The 25600-nt window shown below is 41.8% G+C and overlaps 1 protein-coding gene across 2 annotated transcripts in view; it reads right to left on the reverse strand.

The window, feature by feature from the left end:
- The window catches only part of LOC146667785 (uncharacterized), a 55538-nt gene extending 30238 nt beyond the window's left edge, over positions 1–25300 (reverse strand). For both annotated transcript variants that reach the window (XM_085409469.1, XM_085409470.1), the window contains exons 1-6: positions 24727–25300; positions 13422–13473; positions 11654–11751; positions 4952–5097; positions 4603–4698; positions 1878–1999 (exon numbers count right to left, since the gene is read on the reverse strand). In XM_085409469.1, the coding sequence (XP_085265595.1) occupies positions 1878–1999; positions 4603–4698; positions 4952–5097; positions 11654–11751; positions 13422–13473; positions 24727–24820 (608 nt within the window). In that variant the 5' untranslated portion in view covers positions 24821–25300. The remainder of the gene's footprint in view (positions 1–1877; positions 2000–4602; positions 4699–4951; positions 5098–11653; positions 11752–13421; positions 13474–24726) is intronic.
- Between the last annotated feature and the right edge of the window lie 300 nt (positions 25301–25600).

Here is a 25600-nt window from a genome sequence, read left to right on the forward strand (position 1 = left end):
AACATTCTGACCCATTTTTACCCCTACCCTCCATACCATAGGCCTGCATCCACTCATGTAGGAAAACAGCCACACCTTTTGTACAACCCTTTGCTACTACATGGTTATTGGACATAGGCATCACTTTTTCCTGTAACTGTTTGACTAGTTGATCATTTATTAAGGCATAGAAAAATATGTGACTATATATGTAAGTTAAACAGGAAGTGGACTTTGGCAAGAAAGCTCAAGTGGGCCATTCTTTAGTGGTAGGCTTTTGTGTCATGTAAAGGCTCATTGTTATCTCTGTGCTGTATATATAAAACCACTTTTTATTTTTCAAATACTGTAATTTTTCTTCATTTTTAAAAGATGCTGAAGTTTGTGATGTGTCATGTTGCCTAAACTGTATCCTTTATGTGAATGTGCTAGATTTGTAAATCCTGGGTTTAATTATCGAGTTGAAAATTATCTTTGGTGACAGCCTAGCCTGATTGCCAATACATGGGTAAGTGAAGCCACATAGAAGAAGAAACCTGGGTATGTTTAATTGACTTTATAGTAAAGACCCCAACTCATGAATTCACCATATTTTTCTTTTGTGGTCGACTCCTTTGTCACGTGGTGTGAGCAGAATCATCTGCAGCTCAACGTGGCAAAGACCAAGGAACTGATCGTGGACTTCAGGAAGACCAGGAAACACTTGACCCCAGTTTCAATCCAGGGGGTCAGTGTTGACATTGTGGAGGATTATAAATACCTTGGAGTACACATTGACAATAAACTGGACTGGGCTAAAAACACCACAGCACTTTACAGGAAGGGCCAGAGTCGTCTCTATTTTTTGAGGCGACTGAGGTCCTTCAACATATGCCGGAAAATGCTGAGGATTTTCTATGAGTCTGTTGTGGCCAGTGCGATCCTCTATGCTGTTGCATGCTGGGGGAGCAGGCTGAGGGTCGCAGATGCCAACAGACTTAATAAACTAATCCGTAAGGCCAGCAATGTTGTGGGGATGGAGCTGGACTCCCTCAAGGTGGTGTCGGAGAGGCGGATGCTGTCCAAGATAAAGACAATGTTGGATAACACCTCCCACCCACTCCATGACATGCTGGTCAGTCACAGGAGCACGTTCAGTGAGAGACTGAGATTACCGAAAAGCACCACTGAACGACACAGGAAATCATTCCTGCCTGTGGCCATCTCCCTGTACAACGCATCCACTTAACACACTGTTTGCTGCTACAACTACACATGTTTCTTTTCCAACTATTTATTTATGAGTGACTTATGTATGTATGTATGTATATATATGTATATATTGTACTATTCTTAGTTAGCGTATTGTCTGTCTTGTCTTAATGTTGGTTTAAAATGGAGCACTGTAACAAAAAATAATTTCCCCCAGGGATCAATAAAGTATTCTGATTCTGATTCTGATTTTCTTTTTTTAAACTTGTGTTTTGCTGTATATCTGTAATCTTTCACTTGTATATATAGTTTTATGTGATGTGAACAGGGCCTATGCATGTAATGTTTTTGCCTGTTAAAAAAATAATAAATAGAAAAAATAATGAATAGAAATAAAGACTTGAAAGAACTGTTTAATATAATTCATTGTTGTTGGGATGCTTCAGAGGACTTGGCCCAGTTTCTCTAATGTATGTTGTTCACACCTCAATTCTACAAATCTCTACAATCAAGGTGGATAGTGGAAACCCTGCATGACCCATAGAAACACGTTAGCCTTGTTAATGGGAAATATGCCAGGTTGAAATGAACTGGCATTATCCTTTAACGTTAAATTAGATCAGTTGGTGGAGAGACAGAATGACTAAGTGTCTAATGAAGGAGGTATAACAAACACAGAGCAGACAGAAAGGAGTAGTTATTTGGACCGTATCACTTCGATGTGTCCGTTCTTGGCAGCCAGATGCAAAGGTGACACTCCGTTGGGGTCGGAGGGTTTTGGTTCCAGCATGGCTGCACACATGTTACTGCTGAGCAGGAGCTGGACCACCTAAACACAAAGACACACAGTGTAACTTGTAAAGCCATTTCATGATTTATATTAACTCTATAATTCCTTCTGTGTAAAAGTGAATTTAAAACTAAAATCTGGTTTCTCTGTGGACTAGCAGCAACACAGGTGCACACTTTGGCTGCTAGTGTCTTGAATTACCTCTGTGTCCACATGTGGCTGTCTCAGTAAGACCATTGTTCTTGTTCATTTTAAGGATTTTAGACATTTTTAGGCTGTGTTGTTGTATAATTAATCTGTTTCTGGAATAATTAACCTTTTAGGTGAACATTTTGCCTATAATTTTAAAATTAAATGGATGTCACCATTGCTTATCTTTACCAGGAAACTCTAAAATAAACATTTAGGTATAGAGTCTCTCAGTCAAAACATGGCAAATTTGGTACTTTTGATAATATCTAACTTTTCTTCTTACCCCATCATTGGATCAAAATTTGAGTTTGTCTCATACTTTGATTAATGTCTAAAAACTAATGCTAATGCTAACAAGCTAAAAGCTAAGCTAATGGCATTCCCATTATCTTTAGCTGTACTTAAGTATTTAATATTGACTATGTGCACATTAGCATATGCTACTTCCGGTGCGGAAACTCCTGTGGGGAGCTTTGTTTCCGGTGTCCTATTCACGCCCTGTTTACGGTCCAAAACAAGTTAAGCAAATAAATGAATCAAGCGGCGATTTACATTTCTATAGATGTCTTGGGCATTTACCCAATATATCTGTAAATGATGTTCATCGACTTGTCGATATTTTTTCCCCGCGCCTCAGAGCAAAAGAGAAAAGGGATTCAAATGTTATATTTCTCAGCTGTCCCTCGTTTATCGCGGGTGTTATGTTCTAAAAATAACCAGCGATAGGTGAAATCAAGTAGCCAATTTTATTTTTTGACGGTGCAAAATGTTTGGTGGACATCGTGGACATACAGCACTGCACTTCAGAGTCACACTGTTAGCAATCGATGCAGCGATTCTGTACTGTACAGGAGAGACGTCACGGAGAAGATCGTCTGCAGTGATCAGGACGCAGGACACAATGTGACGTAAAAAAACGTGCAAACTTGCACTAAAAAAGATCTGTGAAACAGCGAGGTGAAAGGTGAACCGCGTTATTAGCGAGGGACCGCTGTAATTTTGAAGGTAAGTCACAACATACCCTTCGTAAATACTAATGTATAGAAACCGTTACCAGCAATCATTCATTTTTTGTGGCTTTTTTCACGGTTTGTTAACATGCTGTGTAGGTGTGTACTTGACTAGCTGATATCGACATAACTGGGGAAACATCTGGTTTGACTATTCTTCACCTGTAGTTTGAATGCTGAACATTTGCCTGTTTAAATCATAAGACCAGTCACTATACAGAGATGTGCTTCTGAATTTGCCTGCTTGCATCACTCTGCTTGTGTTGAGTGATGTAAACAACTCATCGATCTAAACTCTTTAAACATCAAAATTGATCATTAGATTTTTTATGACACAACAGTGGCGAGTGTTCCCACCTTCTCCTCTTTGTAACTTAACGCGATCTTTCCGTTTTCGAGTTTTGGACATGATTTTAATAAAGCTACCGGAAATGTACAACCCCACATCCGGTCTCAAACCAGGAAGTTAGCATTTTCTCGTGCACAGGGTCTATTACTAAGCAAATCTTAACATGCAAGTGAGTTGATGTGATCTGTTTAGCATGTTAGCATGCTAACAGTTGCAATAATTTACTTTGGTTTTTCATGTGACATCAAAAGGACATTGTTCAAGAATTGTCCGCCAAACTGGACATGATACATCCACTGGTTGATAGCGAATTAACTAAATACCTCTTTGTGATTACTTTGGTTGCTAGCAGATTGCCACAGTTGCCTGTAGTTCTTCATTTTTGTATGAAAATACTTGCTAGCTACAAGCAACGCAAACTGTAAATGAGGAAGACTTGCCTTAACAGTAAAAGTTGTGCCTGAGGAATACAGCCAACATTTTAAAGGGTGTCTGCTTTTGGGCTGTGTGACAATTTTCACAGATTCTTTACAGCTCGGAGAGCGGCTGGCTGGTGTTTATAGACAAGTTCGTCACTTATTCGTCACAAATTACCAACGCAACAACATTTTAGCAACCAAAGCAATCACAAATAGGTTTTTGTACACCAGTTGGGGGAGACATGCTTTTTTCCTACCAATAGGAGGTAGCTATTGGGGCTCACTAAATTGTCTTTAGGCCTGAGTAACTGCGGCTTTAGAAATCATTTTCCCAGCAGCTGCTATCAACCTCGAACCCAGTCAAACCCAGTTGGGCAATACTCATTCTTCCCTCACAATCACTGGTTTTCAGTTGGTTTCACACATCCAAAATAACAGGCAAGTTAACGTCACCTGGTTAGTGGCCAAGATAACTTCTGGCTTAAAGAAAAAACAAGATGGTGGCAGCAAAAATTTAATGTGAAGCTTTAAAATGTGGAGTCCAAAACCAATGGGTGATGGTGATGTTACATCCATCTTCATCATTTATCATTTTTAGGTAAAACATATTGTTGATAGGGTAAAAAAAAAATCTTCTGTTTTGAACCCAGTTGTAGTTATTGTTGTACTCACTCCAACACGTCCAAATTCGCAAGCGAGGTCCAGTGGAGTTTTCCCAGCTGTGTCTGAGATGCACGGGTTGGACTGGTGCTGCAGCAACATCTCCGACTGTAACACACAGACGCACACAAACAAACAAATGTTACCAACACATTTAAAGCTGAGCTTGCAACAACCACGTATCAGGCACACAGCATCAAGCCCACATAACAACTACACAGATCTCACATAACACAAACACTGGCTCTGTGCACAGTAAAGCACCTACAGTGCACACACACACACACACACACACACACACACACACACACACACACACACACACACACACACACACACACACACACACACAAACAGTTACCCCATCATAGTGTCCATGCTGAGCTGACAGGTGGAGCGGGATCTGTCCTTCATCTGACTGTCCGTTGACTGACGAGCCTGCCTTCAGCAGCATTTTCATAGGCTCAGTCTTCCCCTGCCATGCAGCATAATGCAGGGGACGCATTCCTACACAAAACACACACAAACAAGGACACAAACATACACAGCCAACATGACGGCACAATAAAACAGACACACAACACAACCCACAACCACATGCACACAGGCACGTACAAAAAAATGAGAATGTAAAGACACATGAGTGCAAGCAAATACAAATTTTTTGTTAGTTTAGGTTAGTTTGGCATTAGATACCAAGCAGACAGAAATCTATCTGGTGCTGATTTTACAGAGAAATCACAAAATTTACTTGTTAACAAATGTTCTCATGGTTAATTCCCTCTGTGTGGCCTGTTAGTCTGAGAGATTAGGAGAGCTTAAACAATTATTGCATTGAAAGAAAATTAACCAGATGTACTACAACAGTAATTAATTGAAGCTAATTAAAACAAATGTTATATTTACAGGAAAATACATTGGTTCCAGTTTCTCTTTAACAAAACGTGTTGGGCCTGCATGCTATGAGACTCGACAGAGAGTGTATTCACTAAACAACCAGCAAAGCAATTGAAAAAACTATTGGTGGACAAAGTCACAAGGTAACAGCCCAAATAGGGCATCATGGGATGTTTGAGACAAACACTTTGAACACAAAGGGCAAGAGAAGTCCAACCCCTTTCTTTCTATGGCCCCAAGAAACCCTCGGAGGGAACTGCACAGCGACTCCCAGAGCCATGCACAGCATACAAGGTGATGCCAAGTTTTGCTGTGCAAAACATCAGTGCGGACTCCTTATCGCTGCCTTTAACAAGTTTTTTCAAAAAGGTCTCAAAGACTTTAGAGTCAGACCTGTTACAGATCGTCAACTTTTCTTTATTATCAGGTGTGTTTCCAGAATCACTAAAAACTGCTGTAATCAAACCTATACTGAAAAAGGACAATCTTGACAAGACACAAATGAACAACTACAGGCCGATCTCAAATCTCCCGTTTTTAAGTAAGATCATTGAAAAAGCAGTTTCTCAACAGCTCAGTTACTTCTTAAAACAGAATAATTGCTACGATGCCTTCCAGTCAGGTTTTAGACAGAACCACAGCACTGAAACCGCTCTGACCAAAGTGTTTAATGACATATGTCTGAATACAGACAGTGGAAAAATGTCAGTCCTAGTTTTACTGGATCTCAGTGCAGCATTTGATACAGTTGACCACAACATATTACTCAAACGACTGGAGAACTGGGCAGGTCTTTCAGGAACTGTACTAAACTGGTTCAAAACATACGTAGAAAACAGGAAATACTTTGTATCAATAGGTAACTTCACATCTGAGCAGACAAGTATCACATGTGGAGTTCCCCAAGGTTCCATCTTGGGACCCCTTCTGTTTAACATCTACATGCTCCCACTGGCACAGATTATAAACAACAACAAAATAAACTATCACAGCTATGCAGATGACACACAAATATATATCACAATGTCACCAGGAGACCAAGGCCCTGTACAGGCTCTTGGTAAATGCATTGAGGAAATCAATGACTGGTTGTGCCACAATTTTCTCCAGCTAAACAAAAACAAAACTGAGGTAATAGTCTTTGGCGCCAAAGAAAAATGATTACAGGTCACCAGAGAACTTCAATCTATACATCTAAAAACCACAAACCAGGCGAGAAATTTGGGTGTAGTGATGGATGCAGACCTAAACTTAGAAAAACACATTAAGACAATAACAAAGTCAGCTTACTATCACCTCAAGAATATTTCAAGGATAAAAGATCTGATGTCTCAACAGGACCTGGAAAAACTAGTCCATGCATTCATCTTTAGTAGGCTTGATTACTGTAACAGCATCTTTACAGGTCTACCTAAAAAATCAGTCAGACAACTACAGCTCATTCAGAACTCTGCTGCTCGAGTCCTCACTAAGACCAAAAAAGTGGACCACATCAGTCCAGCTCTGAGGTCTTTACACTGGCTGCCTGTCCGTCAGAGGATAGACTTTAAAGTTCTGATGCTGGCCTATAAAGCTCTGAATGGTTTAGGACCAAAATACATCAATGACCTCCTGACCCAGTATGAACCATCCAGATCCCTCAGGTCATCTGGATCCGGTCTTTTATCAGTTCCCAGAGTCAGAACCAGACACGGAGAAGCTGCATTCAGCTTTTATGCTCCTTATATCTGGAACAAACTCCCAGAAAGCCTCAGATCAGCTGAAACACTCAGTTTATTTAAATCCAGGTTGAAGACTCACCTGTTCTCAGCTGCATTTGAATAAAGCACCAAATCCACACTTTAAGCTTAAATTTCAAAACTTACATTTAACTACTGATTTTATCTACTGTTCTGATTTTATCTGTTTTGATTTTATATACTGTTGTTTGTTTGTTTGTTTGTTAATTAGTTAGTTAGTTAGTTTGCTTGTTTTATTCAATTTTAAATCATGCTTTTTATTTGTTCTTGTTTCTAATGTCTCTGTAAAGCACTTTGAATCACCTTGTTGTTGAATTGTGCTATACAAATAAACTTGCCTTGCCTTGCCTTGCCTTGCCTTTAACCAGAAGACATCTAATACCACTTTGCAGCGGTGGCTTCGAGAAGCAGTGAGCGTGTTTCTCATGGCAGCAAACCAAGACCTCCAGTCTTGACACTAGAGATGAGCCACACCATTGAGCTGAATAAAAAGGCCCCTCCAGCCTCAGCTGGCATGAGAGACGCCTGAGTCAGAGGATAGGTGCTGGCAGGATAAAGAGGCACAGCAGCTGCAGGAGTTACAGAATCTAAAGCTTAGAGATTTCAGGCCAAATTACTATCACACGGTCTCAAAGATCTTCTCGAAAGCGTGATTGGGCACGAGAAGAGCGGACTGCGCAGGAATAAGAGCAACACTGAGAAATCAGAGGAAATGCTCGACGTACACGAATCAGTTCAGAGGCCATTTTTTCAAAAGTCCTAAAAGAAATGAGTATAATCCTGTCTTGTTGAGAAACTGTGACTGACGTGCAGCATCAGGCGTATTTTATTAATAGCGCTGTATTTGGAAGGCGGCAGTGTTTTCTCATTTTAACCGTTAATAATGTTTTGATAAGACTAACCTAAAAACATCAAGTAGGGGCTCATATTTATTTATTTTTTAGGTTAATTACATGCACCAAAAAAGAAGTGAATCGGTCACAGCACACAATACCATTAAACGATATTAAAGAATGTCTTTACTCAGGGGGTAAGGTTGAAAAGCCAATCTTAAATGGCTGTGATCTTTGGGCCTCATGCAGCAATGCATTAATAACAGATTCTGATTGTGACTGCATGGGCTCAGAAACACACGGTTAAGGTAAAATCTGAGTATTCAAGGGAAAAAAATGAACGATTCTTAAATGCTTCTGTCGCTGTGTGGTCTTCAACAAATCCAAAGGTTACATTTTTTTGTAAATCATGGACGCTGTGTCCTCTGCACTAAACAGAAGAGCGACCATGCATGCAACTTAAAAGCCAGCACTGGTTACGTTCTTTAAAGTCTTAATTTCTGAGAGAACCACCACTGCTAAACAATATATGCACGTTTTGGAAAAGGTATGAAACTACTCAGGAAACGCCTTGCTTATTTCAGGAACAGAGCACCTCCAAAGTCACAGATTCTGGGTTCTTAGCTGGCTGGTCTGCAGTCCAGACATGTCACCCACTGAAAACATAACACACTGTTTAAGATAATTTCAGTCAGCGTATACTGTAGCATCACATCAATAAAGCATCTGGTATATTGATGTGGTCAGTTAAGTAGAGACGGGGTTGCTAATCAGTTTCAGCTGCTTTGGTGTTAATTAAATTAACAACATCAGTAGTTGTGCCGGAAGGTTTGCCGTGTCAGTGTCATGGGAGGCAGTTACTCTTGGAGAGCGGGACAGTTGGAAAGTCCTTAATTCATCAACAGGACTGGTATCTGTACTTCACACCATCTGATATTGTTGTGTTAGGTGTTGTTCATGGACCAACAAAACTAATGTTGGTCCAGGTTCAACATTGGAAATGATCAATCATATTGCAGTGATGTCATAGTTTTGCAGAATAAACCATCACACCACATAGCAAAGTGTAACTCTAACTCCCACCAACCCTTCTGGATTTGGATTTTTTCCTGAGCAGACTAGAGATGGCACGATACCACTTCTTTATGTCCGATACCGATACCGATATCATAAATTTGGATATCTGCCAATACCGATATGAATCCGATATAGTGTGTTTTTTAATCAATAAAACTGTTTTTTTAATATCTTGCTGCTTTTTGTATCAGTTCATAGGGTTAAAAAAAACATTAAAGCTATTCTGTTATACCTGTATGCAAAAACTACCCTGCACCCAAAATATTTCATAGTTCAGCAATACTGATCAATCTAATAAACTTAAACCTACTCCATCCTCCCTATTCTGGTATTTTAAAGAGTAAGCAACCTAACTAATAGGGCTCTAAAACTCCCAGCAAAAAAAAAAAAAAAAAAAAAGGGAACCACCCCCCCCCCCCTCCACCTCATGATGCTTAATCGACGTAATCGACTTTAATTTGATGCAGTGTGAAAAAAATTGCACAGAAATCAATTATTTTTCAAGAATAATTAAATAGATTCAACATCTTTCTTCAACAGAATTGCAGACTGCACATGATGATGAAGTACTATAGCTTACTAGGGTATATTAGACTTAACAGTTACTATATACAGTAATGGACTTCTATACATTTTACATAAGATTAAAACTTTGGGTGTAAGATTCAGATAATTATTTATTAAAAGCTCGACATTTTAAATGAGAATAAGAAGAAAAGTATGTCTTTGTGCCCCCTTTTCCCTGTTCATGCCCTGTCGGCCCCCTCTGGCTAAACTTTGCTAGATCCGCCCCTGCACAGTTACCAGCCGTCAGCTACACAGAAAAGGATCCTGGTGTAGAAAGTAATATTAAATAAATTCTAACAAAAGATTATCAAGCTTAAACGTGCTGCTGTTGTTCAGCCGCTGGTTTTCTCTTTCTGGCGCGAAGTGGGCGATAAACAAAGAAGAGAGACAGACTCGCACATAAAAGCCGATCAGCTGATCATTAATCAGTTTCATGATTGAAGCAGCAGCAGGAGAGGGAGAGAGAGAGAAGAGGCAGTTGCTCCATATATCAGTTGTTAAGCTTAACACGGGAATGCTTCACAAACATTCAGAGATAAACTTACACACTTGCTTTACTTCTCTCTGGGATCACTTCCTCGGAGATGAAATGCCGGTTTGGTAGCGAGGCTACAAATACACACAGCCGCTCTATCACGTGACCACACTGCTCCGACATGCTACGGTTATGAGCTGAGTTACGCCATGTCGCAAGTTTTGTGAGGTGCTTTTTTGATATTTAATAGATCGGATTACATTTTTTATTTCTCTCCGATATCAGATCCAGGAATTTACGTCAGTATCGGACCGATACCGATACTTAATATCGGATCGGTCCATCTCTAGAGCAGACATTGGTAAGGGGTCTTCCAAGCCACAAAGCTATGATATCCTAAAGTGATTATTCAAATGCAATGTTGATCGCAGACAAACATTATTATGTTGATCCAGGAACAACATCAACACGATATCAGATAGACTGTTTACCTCACCTCTTGCCCAATAGCTATACGCTCCAGCACTCTGTGACCCTGAATCGGATAAGCACTTAAGAAAAGGGATGAATGCATGAAGGGATGGACATGTTCCAACTTTCTGTCTTTGGAAATACCCTTCACTTGTTCCTGTGATTATTCTGGCTGAACACATAGCCACTTTCCACATTTCCTTTTTGTGATGTTTGTCTGGAGGATATACAGCTCCAAAGCAAAGGCCCTCAGGATGTTGAGGCAACTTAAGCTGGCATCTTGCAGAAGTATGTTTTCCTAACACCGGAAACAGTTCTCTTTAAGACAAAGTTGGCTGGTTCCATCTGGTTGGACAAATCTTAAATCTCAGAAACATTATTAGTATTTTTTGGGCCACTACCCTGACTACAATCACCTCCTATGTTCTGTTAATAAAGCACACAGTCAAACACCTACTCGTAGAAGGTGAAGATGTGCTGTTTCCTGGTGCCTCTGCAAAATCACACCCATTAAAGCAGTAGGTTCACCAAAAGAGGCCTGGTAAGTCTATTTAGAGGCACACTGGGCATGACTGAAAGTGCAGACACAGTAGGCCTACATCCTGGAGGGATTATAACTCCCATCTGCCCTGAGATTTCTTCTTCTCCTCCTTCTTCTTGAATCTGCCAACGTAGGATCGAGATACTCTCTGCTCTGCTTCCCACTTGGCTCTCACTCCTGCAGCCATGGAGCTTTCCTTCTTCTGTTTTCTATTGTTGACTGTGCAAACAAATCTGTCGCTCCTCATAAATGCACGCCACAGACATAAATTGGATTTCCAAGAAGCTCACCTTTTATTACATAAGCCGGTATTATTTGTCACACAGGGAAAGCCGGAAAGTATTTGTTTTTGGGCTTTTTCTGCACAGCCGTGTGTGTTCGTGTGTGTGTTTTGTGCCTTATTTTGTAGCAGCACAGCGTATCCCAGTGACACTGTGAAAGCCTGTGTGCATTTTTTTTTTACCTTTATGGTCTTTGATATCCACTGCTGCCTGGGCCTCCAACAGCAGAGAGATCATCTCCTTGTTGCCACTCAGAGCAGCATGATGCAGCGGCGACAGCCTTCACACAGACACAGATTATGTATAAAAATACACACATTCAAATGCATAGTGTAAAACCTGAGCACAACTTTGCTAAAGTAATCTTCGGCGTACAGCTGCTCCGCCCCACAGCTCTGTGTGACGATGGGAGCGCGTGCGGGGAGGGCGGGTGGAAATGACCTACTTCCATTAATAAGCAATCTCTCTCCCCCGGAGTCGAGCGTACGCGCAGGGCATCTGTGTGTGGGTCTAATGGATCTGTGGTGAACATAAGAGCGGGGCCCTGGAGTCAAATCAACGACTCATCAGTGATTACACAAGAAGCTGAGTCCAATTATCTGAATCCAATCAACATCATAAAAAGATCTTTGTTATCTGATGGAGTCAAACGGAACACAGCCGTAAACCAAGCATGTGCACACAAAAAGCTTAACCAATCATGAAGCTAAATATAGCCAAAATCCATAGTTGAACATTCAGAGCTGATAAGGGAATATTTCTGAGCAAATTAGGAGCTGGGAAATGTTGGCTTTGCTTTAAGGTGATAATTACAGTCTTCAGATCTGAGGTCTTCAGCTGGCTACACTCCTATGAGCCAAAGACAGATTTAAACAGGAGATAATTTGAACAGTAATAACGGCTTGCTAGCCTATTGATTATTTGAAGATTTTTCTTCCTATTTGTTTGCCACAGTTAATTAGATATTCACAACATGGATCAGCTACAGCCCACAAGCATCGGGCTTTGGTGTTTATTTTTCTCATGATAACTGTCTCATGTTTAATATCAGCGAGGTATGAGACATTTTATAACAGAGCTCTTAAAATGATCTATTTGTGACCCCAGCTCACAGGTTCTGCATTAGTTTGGATGTGAGTCAAAATCAGTTAACAGAAAGTGCTTTTCAGTTTCATTTAATTCATATGATTATTTCAATTACAGCACAGATCTCCTGGCCAGAGGTCGCCCACCACATGATCCAGACTGACCCACTGGAAGCTATTGTAAGGTATAAAAATAGAAAAGGAGGAAATAATCATGGACTGTCACCAGGAAGCCTTGTGTTTAAGCACGGACAAAATGGGGGTTTATGAAGGAGCCCGAATGAATCAGAGCAGTCTTCAATTTATGACTGAGTGTGGAAAAGATGAGCATCTCTGGGTTTTCCTCATTTTTTATGTATATGAATGTTCATGTACACATTCAATTCAGTTTCAGCCAAGCCTGTGGAGATTTTCAGTCTTTGCTAAACGCGGATCTATAATAAAAGTCTTTTTTTTTAAGTTTCCTTCAGATTGGCCCAACTGTTAGGAAGACGGGGCACATATGCTACAATCAGGATGGTAAAAACAAGTGGGAAAAATCTGAAGGTGTTTTTTTTACATGTTATTATGCGGGATCTTTACATGTGAGGCTCATACAACTAAAGAGCAAATTAAGATGTATTAGATCTTTGAATTTTAGTGAGCGGCTCGATGGCTGAGTAACAACTACCTCAAAATCTGAGAAAACAAGAAAAGATCTCAGGATTCAGTTGTGTTGATAGTGTTGTGAGTGTTTTCAGGGCCATGAAGAAAGAAATAGGTTATTATAAAAGATGGAATGAAAATGGAGTGATAAAGAAAGAGGTGTAATGATAGAGTAAACAGCTGGAACAGGAGGTGATGTGAAACATCTGTGATCCCTCACCCATCTGCATCCTGGATGTTGACGTTCACCCGCTTTGCTGCTCCGAGAAGCTCTGAAAGGGTAACAAAGAGTAAGAAAAGCATTTCAAAAAAAGTTCAAATTTAAACTTTAATCTAGGGACAAGTATATTCTTCTGTCCTGTTTATTCAATATTTAATTGAGAGCCGGTAAAGTTGAAGCAACATGTTCACATCTGTGAGTGTTTCCAGACATACTCCTACTGTATAACTTCAGTGTGTTAAAGAGAATCGACCATGTAATGAAGGTAAAGAAATTATAGGACTCTCATAAAAAAAACAAAAGCTCAGATTTTAATGTGTTCTCTCACATAAACTTGATCTATATGCAAAAATATATGAGTATATTTAGGAGAGCAGGTGAAAACAAAAGGACCTTATGATGGTTTGTCATAAGAACCTAAAGTGGAGATAAGCGAGTGCCTAGCTGATAACTAGTAAAGCTCATAACCTGCTAGGGTTGCAAAAAATTAAATGCTCAAATACTAAAACAGTAATAACACTACTAAAAATTAAGCTCATATTAGATAGTCTGTCTCTATCTAACAGTTTCTATACCATAGATGCCATCTTTGACTGCTCCAGTTGACGCACAACTTCACACAGCAGCGCTGCAGCCAGATAGGCACACGGCAGATCTCAACAGCACTTTGATAATAAACAGTTATCATAAATGTTAGCCTGGCAGCATCGGCGTAACTTTGTGCTGAACATAACCCCCCTAACCCCCCATGGAAATTACGCCCCACATACGTTAATGTTAGCTGTTTAACTATTAGCAATTAGCTGATAGCCACACTAGCCGTCTGTTAAGCCAGCGGTCCCCAACCTTTTTTGCGCCACGGACCGGTTTATGCCCCACAATATTTTCACGGACCGGCCTTTAAGGTGTCGCAGATAAATACAACAAAATAAAACTAGTACCGAAAAAAAGAAAATTTATTCATAACACATGTGAAAAGACCAAGGAAAACCGAGTAAACGATAAAAATGATAACAAAATAATGCTGAAAACCGATAAAAACACTGAAAACTATGCATTTCACCCCTGAGCCTCAATTCTCGGGGCCCGGTACCAAACGATTCACGGACCGGTACCAGTCCGAGGCCCGGGGGTTGGGGACCGCTGTGTTAAGCTATCATTTCGGTAGCAGCTAGCGGCTATGGCTAATAATAAAACGGGGCAAGGCCTCAATGTGGCCATAACTTATAAAACCTTCCTGAGACGAAGTATTTTTTGTTCATTTACTCTTTTTAAAGCGTCATTTTTTATTATTAAGTGGTCTGAACATAAGCAATAATGGCCCAAAATTTTATAACTTCTACATATTTATATATATATATATATATATATATATATATATATATATATATATATATATATATATATATATATATATATATATATATACACACACAGTGGGGCAAAAAAGTATTTAGTCAGCCACCGATTGTGCAAGTTCCCCCACTTAAAATGATGACAGAGGTCAGTAATTTGCACCAGAGGTACACTTCAACTGTGAGAGACAGAATGTGAAAAAAAAAAAATCCATGAATCCACATGGTAGGATTTGTAAAGAATTTATTCGGAAATCAGGGTGGAAAATAAGTATTTGGTCACCTCAAACAAGGAAGATCTCTGGCTCTCACAGACCTGTAACGTCTTCTGTAAGAAGCTTTTCTGTCCCTCACTCGTTACCTGTATGAATGGCACCTGTTTGAACTCATCATCTGTATAAAAGACACCTGTCCACAGCCTCAAACAGTCAGACTCCAAACTCCGCCATGGCCAAGACCAAAGAGCTTTCGAAGGACACCAGGAAAAGTATTGTAGACCTGCACCAGACTGGGAAGAGTGAATCTACAATAGGCAAGCAGCTTGGTGTGAAAAAATCAACTGTGGGAGCAATCATCAGAAAATGGAAGACATACAAGACCACTGATAATCTCCCTCGATCTGGGGCTCCACGCAAGATCTCATCCCGTGGGGTCAAAATGATCATGAGAACGGTGAGCAAAGATCCCAGAACCACACTGGGGGACCTGGTGAATGACCTGCAGAGAGCTGGGACCAAAGTAACAAAGGTCACCATCAGTAACACACTACAACGGCAGGGAATCAAATCCCGCAGTGCCAGACGTGTTCCGCTGCTGAAGCCAGTGCATGTCCAGGCCCGTCTGAAGTTTGCCAGAGAGCACATGGATGATACAGCAGAGGATTGGGAGAATGTCATGTGGTCAGATGAAACCAAAGTAGAACTTTTTGGTATAAACTCAACTCGTCGTGTTTGGAGGAAGAAGAATACTGAGTTGCATCCCAAGAACACCATACCTACTGTGAAGCATGGGGGTGGAAACATCATGCTATGGGGCTGTTTTTCTGCCAAGGGGACAGGACGACTGATCCGTGTTAAGGACAGAATGAATGGGGCCATGTATCGTGAGATTTTGAGCCAAAACCTCCTTCCATCAGTGAGAACTTTGAAGATGAAACGAGGCTGGGTCTTCCAACATGACAATGATCCAAAACACACTGCCCGGGCAACAAAGGAATGGCTCCGTAAGAAGCATTTGAAAGTCCTGGAGTGGCCTAGCCAGTCTCCAGACCTCAACCCCATAGAAAATCTGTGGCGGGAGTTGAAAGTCCGTGTTGCTCGGCGACAGCCCCAAAACATCACTGCTCTCGAGAAGATCTGCATGGAGGAATGGGCCAAAATACCAGCTACTGTGTGTGCAAACCTGGTAAAGACCTATAGTAAACGTTTGACCTCTGTTATTGCCAACAAAGGTTATGTTACAAAGTATTGAGTCGTATTTTTGTTATTGACCAAATACTTATTTTCCACCCTGATTTACGAATAAATTCTTTACAAATCCTACCATGTGAATTCATGGATTTTTTTTTCACATTCTGTCTCTCACAGTTGAAGTGTACCTCTGGTGCAAATTACTGACCTCTGTCATCATTTTAGGTGGGGGAACTTGCACAATCGGTGGCTGACTAAATACTTTTTTGCCCCACTGTATATATATTAGGGGTGGGGGGATATTTCGTGATATTTTGTTTGCTAATAATGTATCGATACAGGGACAGCAGAAATCGATATTTTGTTACAAAAAAGGTTTTTGTGCTCTGACTTCAGAGCATGTTGATCCTTTTTCTGAGCAAGAATCCTGACATTCCTTCACTGTCCAAATGCGTTTAACTTTTTTTTTGGCAGCAATAAACATGACAGTTTACTTATTTTAATTTAAGACATGTTTTATTTTAATTAAGTTTAAAACTTTTTTATTTAATGTAAAATTATATTTTGTTTTAATTTACTTTCAAATTCTTCAGTTGCTGAAGGGGCTGCATAGTTTTCATAAATTGCATAGTTCAGAATAGCTATAATTGTACCAGATGGTTGAATTCAGTTAAGTTGGACTAGACTGTAATACAAACCGTTCAAGTTTGTCAACAATAAAACTGACTGAAATGAGAGAAAGACTGAGTGTGAGACTTTGTTATTAGATAAAATGAATATTGATAAAGTTTACCTTTATGTACAGAATCTGAATATCGCAAAATATTTTAAAAAATTGCAATAATATCGTATCGTGTGTTAAGTATTGTGATAATATCGTATTGTGGGATGTAGTCTCTGCACTAGTAGTTTCAAATACCCCATCATAATTCATCAGAATACAAGGTGACCTCCATTTTAAACAATGGTTTAAAAGCCCCCCCCCCCCCCCAAAAAAAAATAAAAAATAAAATTAGGTGCTTAGAAAAAAAACAACGCCAAAAGAACCTTGATTCATTTTTTCTACACTGACTTACTAATTAATGGATCAGTCTTTGCATCTTTAGAGTGACACTATCGCTGTCATACATACATGAGTGTGTCTGCGTATATTTATAGCATGTTTGGGTGTAGAGCACGTGCTTCATTGTGTAAATGTGACACACACGTGAGCATTAGAGAGATGCAGGCACCGGATAGCAGGAAGAAACCGTTCACAAACCCACTACCAAACAGCCTGAAAGGACACAGGAAAAAACAACTTGTTTGTCTTTCTGCCTCCACTTTTTTTTTTTTTTTTGGTTTGGTCAAACCCTCATAATCCACGGGCCATAATCTGTAGCTGTGCTGTAATCTGGGGAAAAGCTCTCCCTTCGCTCTGCAGCTCTATCTGCACTTCATCCCTTCATCCTGCTCTCACACTCTAATTTTCCCTGTAATTTGCTAAAGAGCGCGTGCTGATTGGTAGTTCTGTTATTTCTGTTTACAGTGCAGCTGACATCATTTTCCTGCATGCATATGTGTGTGTGTGTGTGTTTATGTGTGTATTTATGGAAGTGCTGGTTCCTCCATATCTCTCTTGGATTAAAAATAAGAAGCATCCCTTCCCCCCAGCTGATGAATCAATGAGTGCAGATAACTGTGTCACCATCAGACTACCACAAAGCCACATGAACCCCGATACAGACCAGAATCTCACAACACAGAAACACCCACATGAGGCGCTTCCCTCTCAAACTCAGAACCAGGATTTGTATTTAATCTAATTCAGCTGACAGAGACAGAGTATCACTCTGCACATATAAAAGCCTCTCTTTTGTTTTAAGAACTGCTCTCAAAACAGACTTTCATCTTCAAACTCACTTATGTCAGCGCTAACCCGCTGCCTGACTGTATCAGTGACTTGATTTGTTAAATTAAATTTTGAACGAAAGGCTTTTCCTGCCCTCACATGAACTGCTTGTTTGAGAGCGCTGCCATAATCTTTCTCTGATACAGTCCTTGGACCAGGGTTCATATTTTTCCGATCATTTATTTTGTCATAACATCGCAACTGAGCGCTGGGTTACCATGGTAACTCCTCAACGTGCCATTCTCAGAGACTGTCAGTCATCTGGGAGGGATTACAATGACAAGACTATGATATTATTGTGAAACATCTCCCTGAAAATTGTAACTGTGGCTCATTCATTTTCACTTTGAAAGTCTTTATTGTTAACTGAGAGGCAAAATAACCAAGCAGGACTGAAAAGCAACCTTGAATGTAACACAGCAGACTCACAAACCTCAGGAGAGGTGAAACGGAGGGGTTTCTCAGGGGTTCTCATTATCAGAGATGTTCTGAAGTCCTGTTTCCATCACCTCCGACCTTTCCTGTCATCATGCATTTAGACTTTCAGCGTAACACGTAGCCTAAAACAAATGCCAGCACAGATTTCAGACAGTTGCACACATATGTTAAAAGTGACTCGAGTCAGGGTCACAATATGCTACCAGCCTCAAAATGTATAAAATTATCCTCAAAACATCTAAATGACAGACACAGACAACAAGCATGCTAGTGCTGTAGGATCATGACGCATCATGCTGTCATAAACTGGCCCATGGTAAGTGGCAGTGAAAAGTCTACACAAGTGCTTTAATTAAATAAAATGTATTAAATAAGCTAACAAAAAAAAGTATATACTGATGGAAGATAGTGAACACTTCAACAAGCATATATACATCCATCCATCGATTCTCTTCCACCTTTCTAATTCAGGGATGGGACAGGGCTCGAGCCCATCCTAGGATGACATACAGTCATCCGAAAAAGACTCTGTGCAGTCCTCTAATAAGTTTTCCCTTTGCATTGGAATTAAGAGGGTAAGTAGCAGCCAGTATCGGCTAATAAAATGCATAAAGTAAGTATGAGAACCTCTATAAAAGCAGAGGTTTGCTGGTCTGGAGTTGTGTGTTAACACAATGCCACAATCTTTCAAGGATTGGACGTCCCAGCAAATTCTTGCAATGCTCAGAGAAACTGTAAAAAACATAAGAGCTGTAGCTTAGACTCTACAGGTCTCAGTTAGTGTGTTAAATGTTAAAGTTCACGACTGAACAAGTATGGCTTCTTTGGAAAGGTTGCACAGCTTAAGTTTGCCAAGTTGCATCTGAACAAACCACAAGACTTCTGGAACAATGTTCTACTATACATAACGGTGAACATTATGTATAGTAGTGTTGTAAACTCATTTTAAAAAATTTAAAAAAAAAAAAAAAAAAATGCCATCATTCTGAAAGCATTCAGCTTCTAGTTTCACTATACAACATAGTTCACACAATTTTCATATTTACTGGTCCCCCTCATGACTACTCAAGGTTTGCGGTGACCATCCCATGAACTGGGATCCAAACCATCCCAGCAAAATGATCCCAATCCCAATGTTCTCCTTGTGTATATACATCTAATTATATATTACCTATTTAATAGCCAATTAAACAAATTTTGTTTTCTGTATGCAGAGAGCACCGGAATCAAATTCCTTATGCGTGTGCACAAACTTGGCCGAATAAAGATGATTCGGACTCTGAACATGTGCTGTGACTGTTGATAATTTCCACTGCTGATAGTATAATTACTTAATGGATTAATCCTGTTGATGGTATAATACTGAACAATCACAGTTCCCAGAGTCTGCCAAACTAAGGCTGCTTGATCTGAGTACCAAGAACATAGCCTGACAGAGATTACAATATTTGACTTTTTTTTCAGTCCACACATTTGCTAAGAGCTAGGATGAGGAGACGGTGTTTCGTGTGTAATCACACCTGTTATTCTCGAGTCAACAAGCTAACAAAAAGAAGCGCTCTCAGTGCAGATCTGTTACAGGTGTTCACTTGATGAATTGGGAATGCCAGAGCTTACAAAGTGCTATAAGCTATGCCAAAAAAGACGAGAAAAAAAGGGTCAGCGTTCCCTGATCATCAGTAAAGTCCATTTCAGTGGATCGCTACAACATAAAAGAGATACAGTTATGATAAGAATGCTCTCATATCTCTAAGATAAAGAGCTTTACTTCAGCTGAGCCAGAGATAATAAAACCATTACCAAATCGTTTAGGACTGTGCCTCACTTTGCGTGAGCAGGCAGTAGTTTTAATGTCGTCTCCTTTAAAGTGAGACTGAACGTCTCTTTCATCTGAAGTGATTCATTCAGACTCGAAAGATTCAGAACAAACTTTTGATTGATCTGTAACAAGAAAACCGAGAGTGCCGTGATTGCAGCAAGGCTACAAGCTTAAAAGACAAGGTGGTGTTGTCGAGTTTTCTCATTATCTACAGCTACAACAACAACCAACAATGAGTCTGCTATTCTCTGTGCAGCTGCAGCTCGGTATTCCTGTGTGCCACACAACTCCAGCTTTGCCTCAGAATGATTGAAAACCCATCAGCCCAGCACACCGCTCCATTAGATGACATCTTACCTTATAGTTTACTGGCGTCGACACCACATACATCTCTGTTGTTCCTGAAAATGCTGACTGGGAGACCAAATGTTTATTAATCTCAGCGGATATTCACCGACAGATACATCATTTCCTCTCGTCCGAGTTGATGAGCAGTTTTTCACAGATGTGTGTCTTCAGAGGGGGAGAAACGGGCAGACAAACTTTGGGTTTCCTCACAGAATTTTTATGAGAATCACACCAACGTTATCGTTTATTCAATTTAATACAGTAATCTTAGTCATCAGTACACGCTATATGAAAAAAAAAGCTTTAACCCAGCAAGATCGAGTTGATTTTTTTTTACAATACAGACACACATTTAGCTTAAATATGGGTTAAATATGGGTTTATTAGCCAATAATAAACTGGCAGGTCTAACGGGTCCTGTATCTGTGTCAGGTAGCAGTCTAACAGCTCTGAACTGAAACCAGAACTGCGATATGAACCTCCATGGTTTGCTGTTGTGGTTCTCTCTTCCTGTGTTATCTATCCTAATGTGCTGCAGAAGCAGAAAGTAGCCCACAAGCACAGCAGAAGCTACACGTGGGCTAGCGCAGCTGCCACGAAGGCTCCGCCCCGACTACCTGATAAGAAATCTTGCGTTTTTATCTTGAAATGAACATCTGTCTTTTGAGGTAGCGGTTACGTTTCCATACACCAAAATGTGTTTGGGTTTGAGACCGTTATATAAATGCCAGGGAGAATGAAACCCATGTAGTAACGTAGCTTACTTTATACCTCGTAGTGACGTTTGTAGGCTACTTAGCAGCCTATTAACAGTCTATTAGCAAAGTAAAAAAAATGGACCGTCACCAGCATGTCAGTGATGCCAATTGACTTTAACTGCATCACTATGTGTTGGTCTTGTATTGGGGTAGCTGTAGCTCAGGAGGCAGAGCAGGTCACCTATCAATCAGAAGGTTGCTGGTTTGATCCCTGGCTCCTTCAGTCTCTTAGGGAAGATACCTCATGTTGCTCTCTGATGCATCCATTTGAGTCTGAATGGATGAATGAGGCATGTTATATAAAGTACACAAGTGCTATCTACTGGTTATTGAGAATTGTGTACTGGTACAAGTGATTACATGTCTATCGTTGTGTGTCCCTTCTATGTGAAAATATTTTCCAATATTCATCCCAAAGGTGGCGAAAGTGATTTCCAGTTGAGCTCTGACACTGAAACGAAATTTATGAAAGGAATCTCTACGGCCTTGTGTCGCGGTTCTCTCATCCTCTGTTGCAAAACTAATGCACAATGTCCAGCAGGGTGGTAGGTCTCTGCTACATCGCTTTAAATCATTTATGTTTACAGTGGTGCTTTTTTTCTGGGTCTTCTTCCAGTCAAAGTTCGTAATATGCTCTTTTTTGGGGTGTCCTTTCGTTCCGTTAGTTACGGAGCTTTTTGTGAAAATAAAAGGTTTAAAAAGTAACAAAGCCCTCTTCAGTGGGAGTTACTGTCTCCTACAGAAACACTTGTTAGCAGTCCGGCCGTTTCTCCCGTTTCTTATCTATGTCACTACTGTATGTAACACACTGGCACAGAGCTCGCCTAGCCTTTCGTTTGGCACGCCCTCAAATAGAGAATAAGCAGCTGCCTCGCAGTCCCTCATTTCTATTTACTCACTAGAGCTGCTTCTGTTACCTCTAACTCTGAAATGTCTCAGCAAAGCACACCAAATGTTCTGCTGCTGGCTGAAGGAGCAAACACAAGCGTCTCCACGCACTCCAGGGGCATCACGGAAGAGCGGATAACTCCCAAAATGTTGACTAATGACTGGAAATCTAAAAGTTAGACAGTGACCACAGTGACCAAGGAAGGCTTTTTTTTTAGTCACACCACTTTTTTACCTGTTCACATCACCTCTGGGTATTTTCCAGAGTTTCTCACATGTATCACACAGCAGAAAATGGTGTGTTCGGCGCTCGCCCTGGCACAATGAGGCTTCACATGCCAGGTCAGCGACTGCTGTAAAGTTCGATCTAGCTGATCCTGCGATAGGAGCTCTCACTGCCACCTCAGTTGGGTAAAGTCTGGAAAAGTTCAGGGCTGCGGTGCATGCGTGTAAACAGCTACTGATAACGACTGATAGAAATTTGTGGTTTTCTGGCCTCTGAAGGTGGTCATGCCAGGAAAGCTTCTGTTCCTTTCATCCACAGCATCAATGTGTGACATTTCAACACAGCAAATAACCAACACAGCAAAACCTCCCTTTAACCCGCCACAGTGCTGCTCTGAACCTCATTAGCATACTATTAATAATACAAACACAGTCAGGCACATGACTAACACCCGATGTGTCAAGTGTGTCCCTGTGTGTGTGTTTGTGTTTGTGTGCGTATGTACCTGCCTGTAACTGTGTGTCTGGGGTGTGTCAGTGTGTGCGTTTGAGAAAGCAACAATTCTCCAGCAGAGAAACCTGGCATCCTGTTTAATTATTCAAACATAAACCTGGATTTGAAACACACACACACACACACACACACACACACACACACACACACACACACACACACACACACACACACACACACACACACACACACTTTAACCTCCCTCCAACACGTCCTGTCTCTTGACCTCTCTGCATACATATCTGAACATTTCACTTGCTTACATGCTAACCCTCCTCCTCACCCTCATTTCCCTCACCCACAACCCCCCCCCCCCCACCCCCCCCACCCCACCCCACCCCACCCTCTCTCTCTTTGTCAGTGTGCAGTGGACTAAGCACTCAGGCCTGATCTGTTCTGGCATTTGAGGAGAAGCAGTTTTTTCTTCTTTTCCACAGCACTGCTGGAATGTTCAGAGACAAACAACGCACGAGAAGAGAGGAAAAGGACGGGGCAGGAGAGGAACATGGAGGAAACACCGGCTGTGTGTGGCTGCTTGTGTGTGTGTGTGGCTGCTTGTGTGTGTGTGTGTGTGTGTGTGTGTGTGTGTGTGTGTGTGTGTGTGTGTGTGTGTGTGTGTGTGGTGGGGGGGAGAGAGATGACAGAGGCAGAAACATGAGCGGCACGGTTAGAAGTAGTGGAAAGGAGGTACGAGTGAGGGAGGAAGGAGGAAATGAAAAAAGGGGAAAACAGGTGAATAGGCAGGAAGGAGACAGGACGTGAAAGGATATGAGTGAAGGAAGAAAATGACACAGGACGGTAGATGAGAAGGGGGGTAGGGTAGAGACAGGGAAAGCGCAGGAGTAGAAGGCAAGAGATGATATGAGAGAAGACAAGATGAAACACGGGGAGAGGAGAGGCGAGAAGAAGCCAGAGCAGAGGAAATGAGGTGAGAGAAGGAAGAGAAGCAGAGGCGCTTAGAGGGGTCTTATGGTGAAACTGCAGAGGAGGAGAGATGTTTCAGCGCTGTAATTGAAATCTAATTATCACCTCAAGTCCCAGCTGACTCCATGTTAGGCACCCGCGCACATGCATGCTTTAGCATCACATTTGTGCGCGCGCACGCAAATGTCTGCACGTGTACGATCGTCACATTATTACCACTAACATCTGGCGTCTTCACACACCAATAATCCCCCTGTCCCGCTAGCGGTGCACGGCCTATGTGCGTACCCACTTTCCACCTTTCTGTCTGACACGCGCACGCACGTACACACACACACACACACACACACACACACACACACACACACACACACACACAGAAAAGATCAGTTGTGGGGAATGGGATGACAAGCGCTCCTAATTTCAGATTACATCCTGATGACTGTTCTCACACATGTGCAACGTCATCACTATCACAAACTCAACGTCATAGCACACACACACACACACACACGCGTGCAGGAGAAACGCACGCCATCACACAAACACGCACAGTGCACCATTTAGGCTAAATGGCATCACATCAGATTTAGCCTGCACTGTCCTGACCTGATAATGACGGGCAGTGTGTGTGTGTGTGTGTGTGTGTGTGTGTGTGTGTGTGTGTGTGTGTGTGTGTGTGTGTGTGTGTGTGTGTGTGACACAGAGACAGGAGGATGGATGGATGGATACTGACTGGCTTTCCCTGGCCGTGGTCTCTGTAGAAGCCGCTGAGCTGTCAGCAGGTCTTCGGTCTTCACGGCCTGGAGCAGCTCCTGGTCCTTCCCCATGTCCCCTCCGTCCCGCCTCGGTCCCGCTCTCTTCCTCTGAGCGCCCCTCTCTCCTCCGTTAATCCGCTGCTACATCCTGCCGCCGCTCCCGGCCTCCCGCTGGAGCTGAGGCGCGGAGGGATGGATGCTGCCGGGAATGGGATGCTCTGATTCGGCCAAGGAGTCCAGCGCAAGTCCCTCTGCAGCTCCCCTGCACGCTAAAGCCTTCCGCGGACCCACACCGACTACAGACCGACCGACCGGACCTCGCTCTCTGTCGGGATGCTCTCCGACCGCGCGCGCAGGAACACTCGCGACAGATTCCACAGATTCTATCAGCGTGACGATTTCACCGGGTCGACGTGCGTGCCGTGCGTGAAAACGGTGGAGCTCGAGCGCCCTCCCATCTGTCGGGTCAAGCCCGCACAGCTCAAATCTCACGAGTCCCCAGTCCGCAGAATAACACGCATGGGTGGCTGATGTTTAACGTGCGACCGCTGTCGCCGCCGCGGTGCTGGACCAGCTCGCGCCAGATCCAGCGCGCGCACGCACACGCGAGCGGTCACAATTACATATGGCATTACATAAACAAGTACTACACACGCACGCGTGCCACTCCAGTTGTTGTAACCCCTGAGCGATAAGGTCCCCTCCTGAGGGTCACCGGTCAGAAAGGTCATATAAACACGCAGTCGCGTGCAAGAGGCGTGCTCATAGCTATGACCGGGATCGCGCGACCACACGGGACACCCAGCAGTTTTTTAATAATAATAACTAGTCACACTCGAGCTGTGCTGGAGT

Source organism: Rhamphochromis longiceps, linkage group LG6 (genome assembly GCF_057381845.1).
Source record: "Rhamphochromis longiceps isolate RC_006_pf linkage group LG6, R_longiceps_female_GT1.1, whole genome shotgun sequence".
Lineage (NCBI taxonomy): Eukaryota > Metazoa > Chordata > Actinopteri > Cichliformes > Cichlidae > Rhamphochromis > Rhamphochromis longiceps.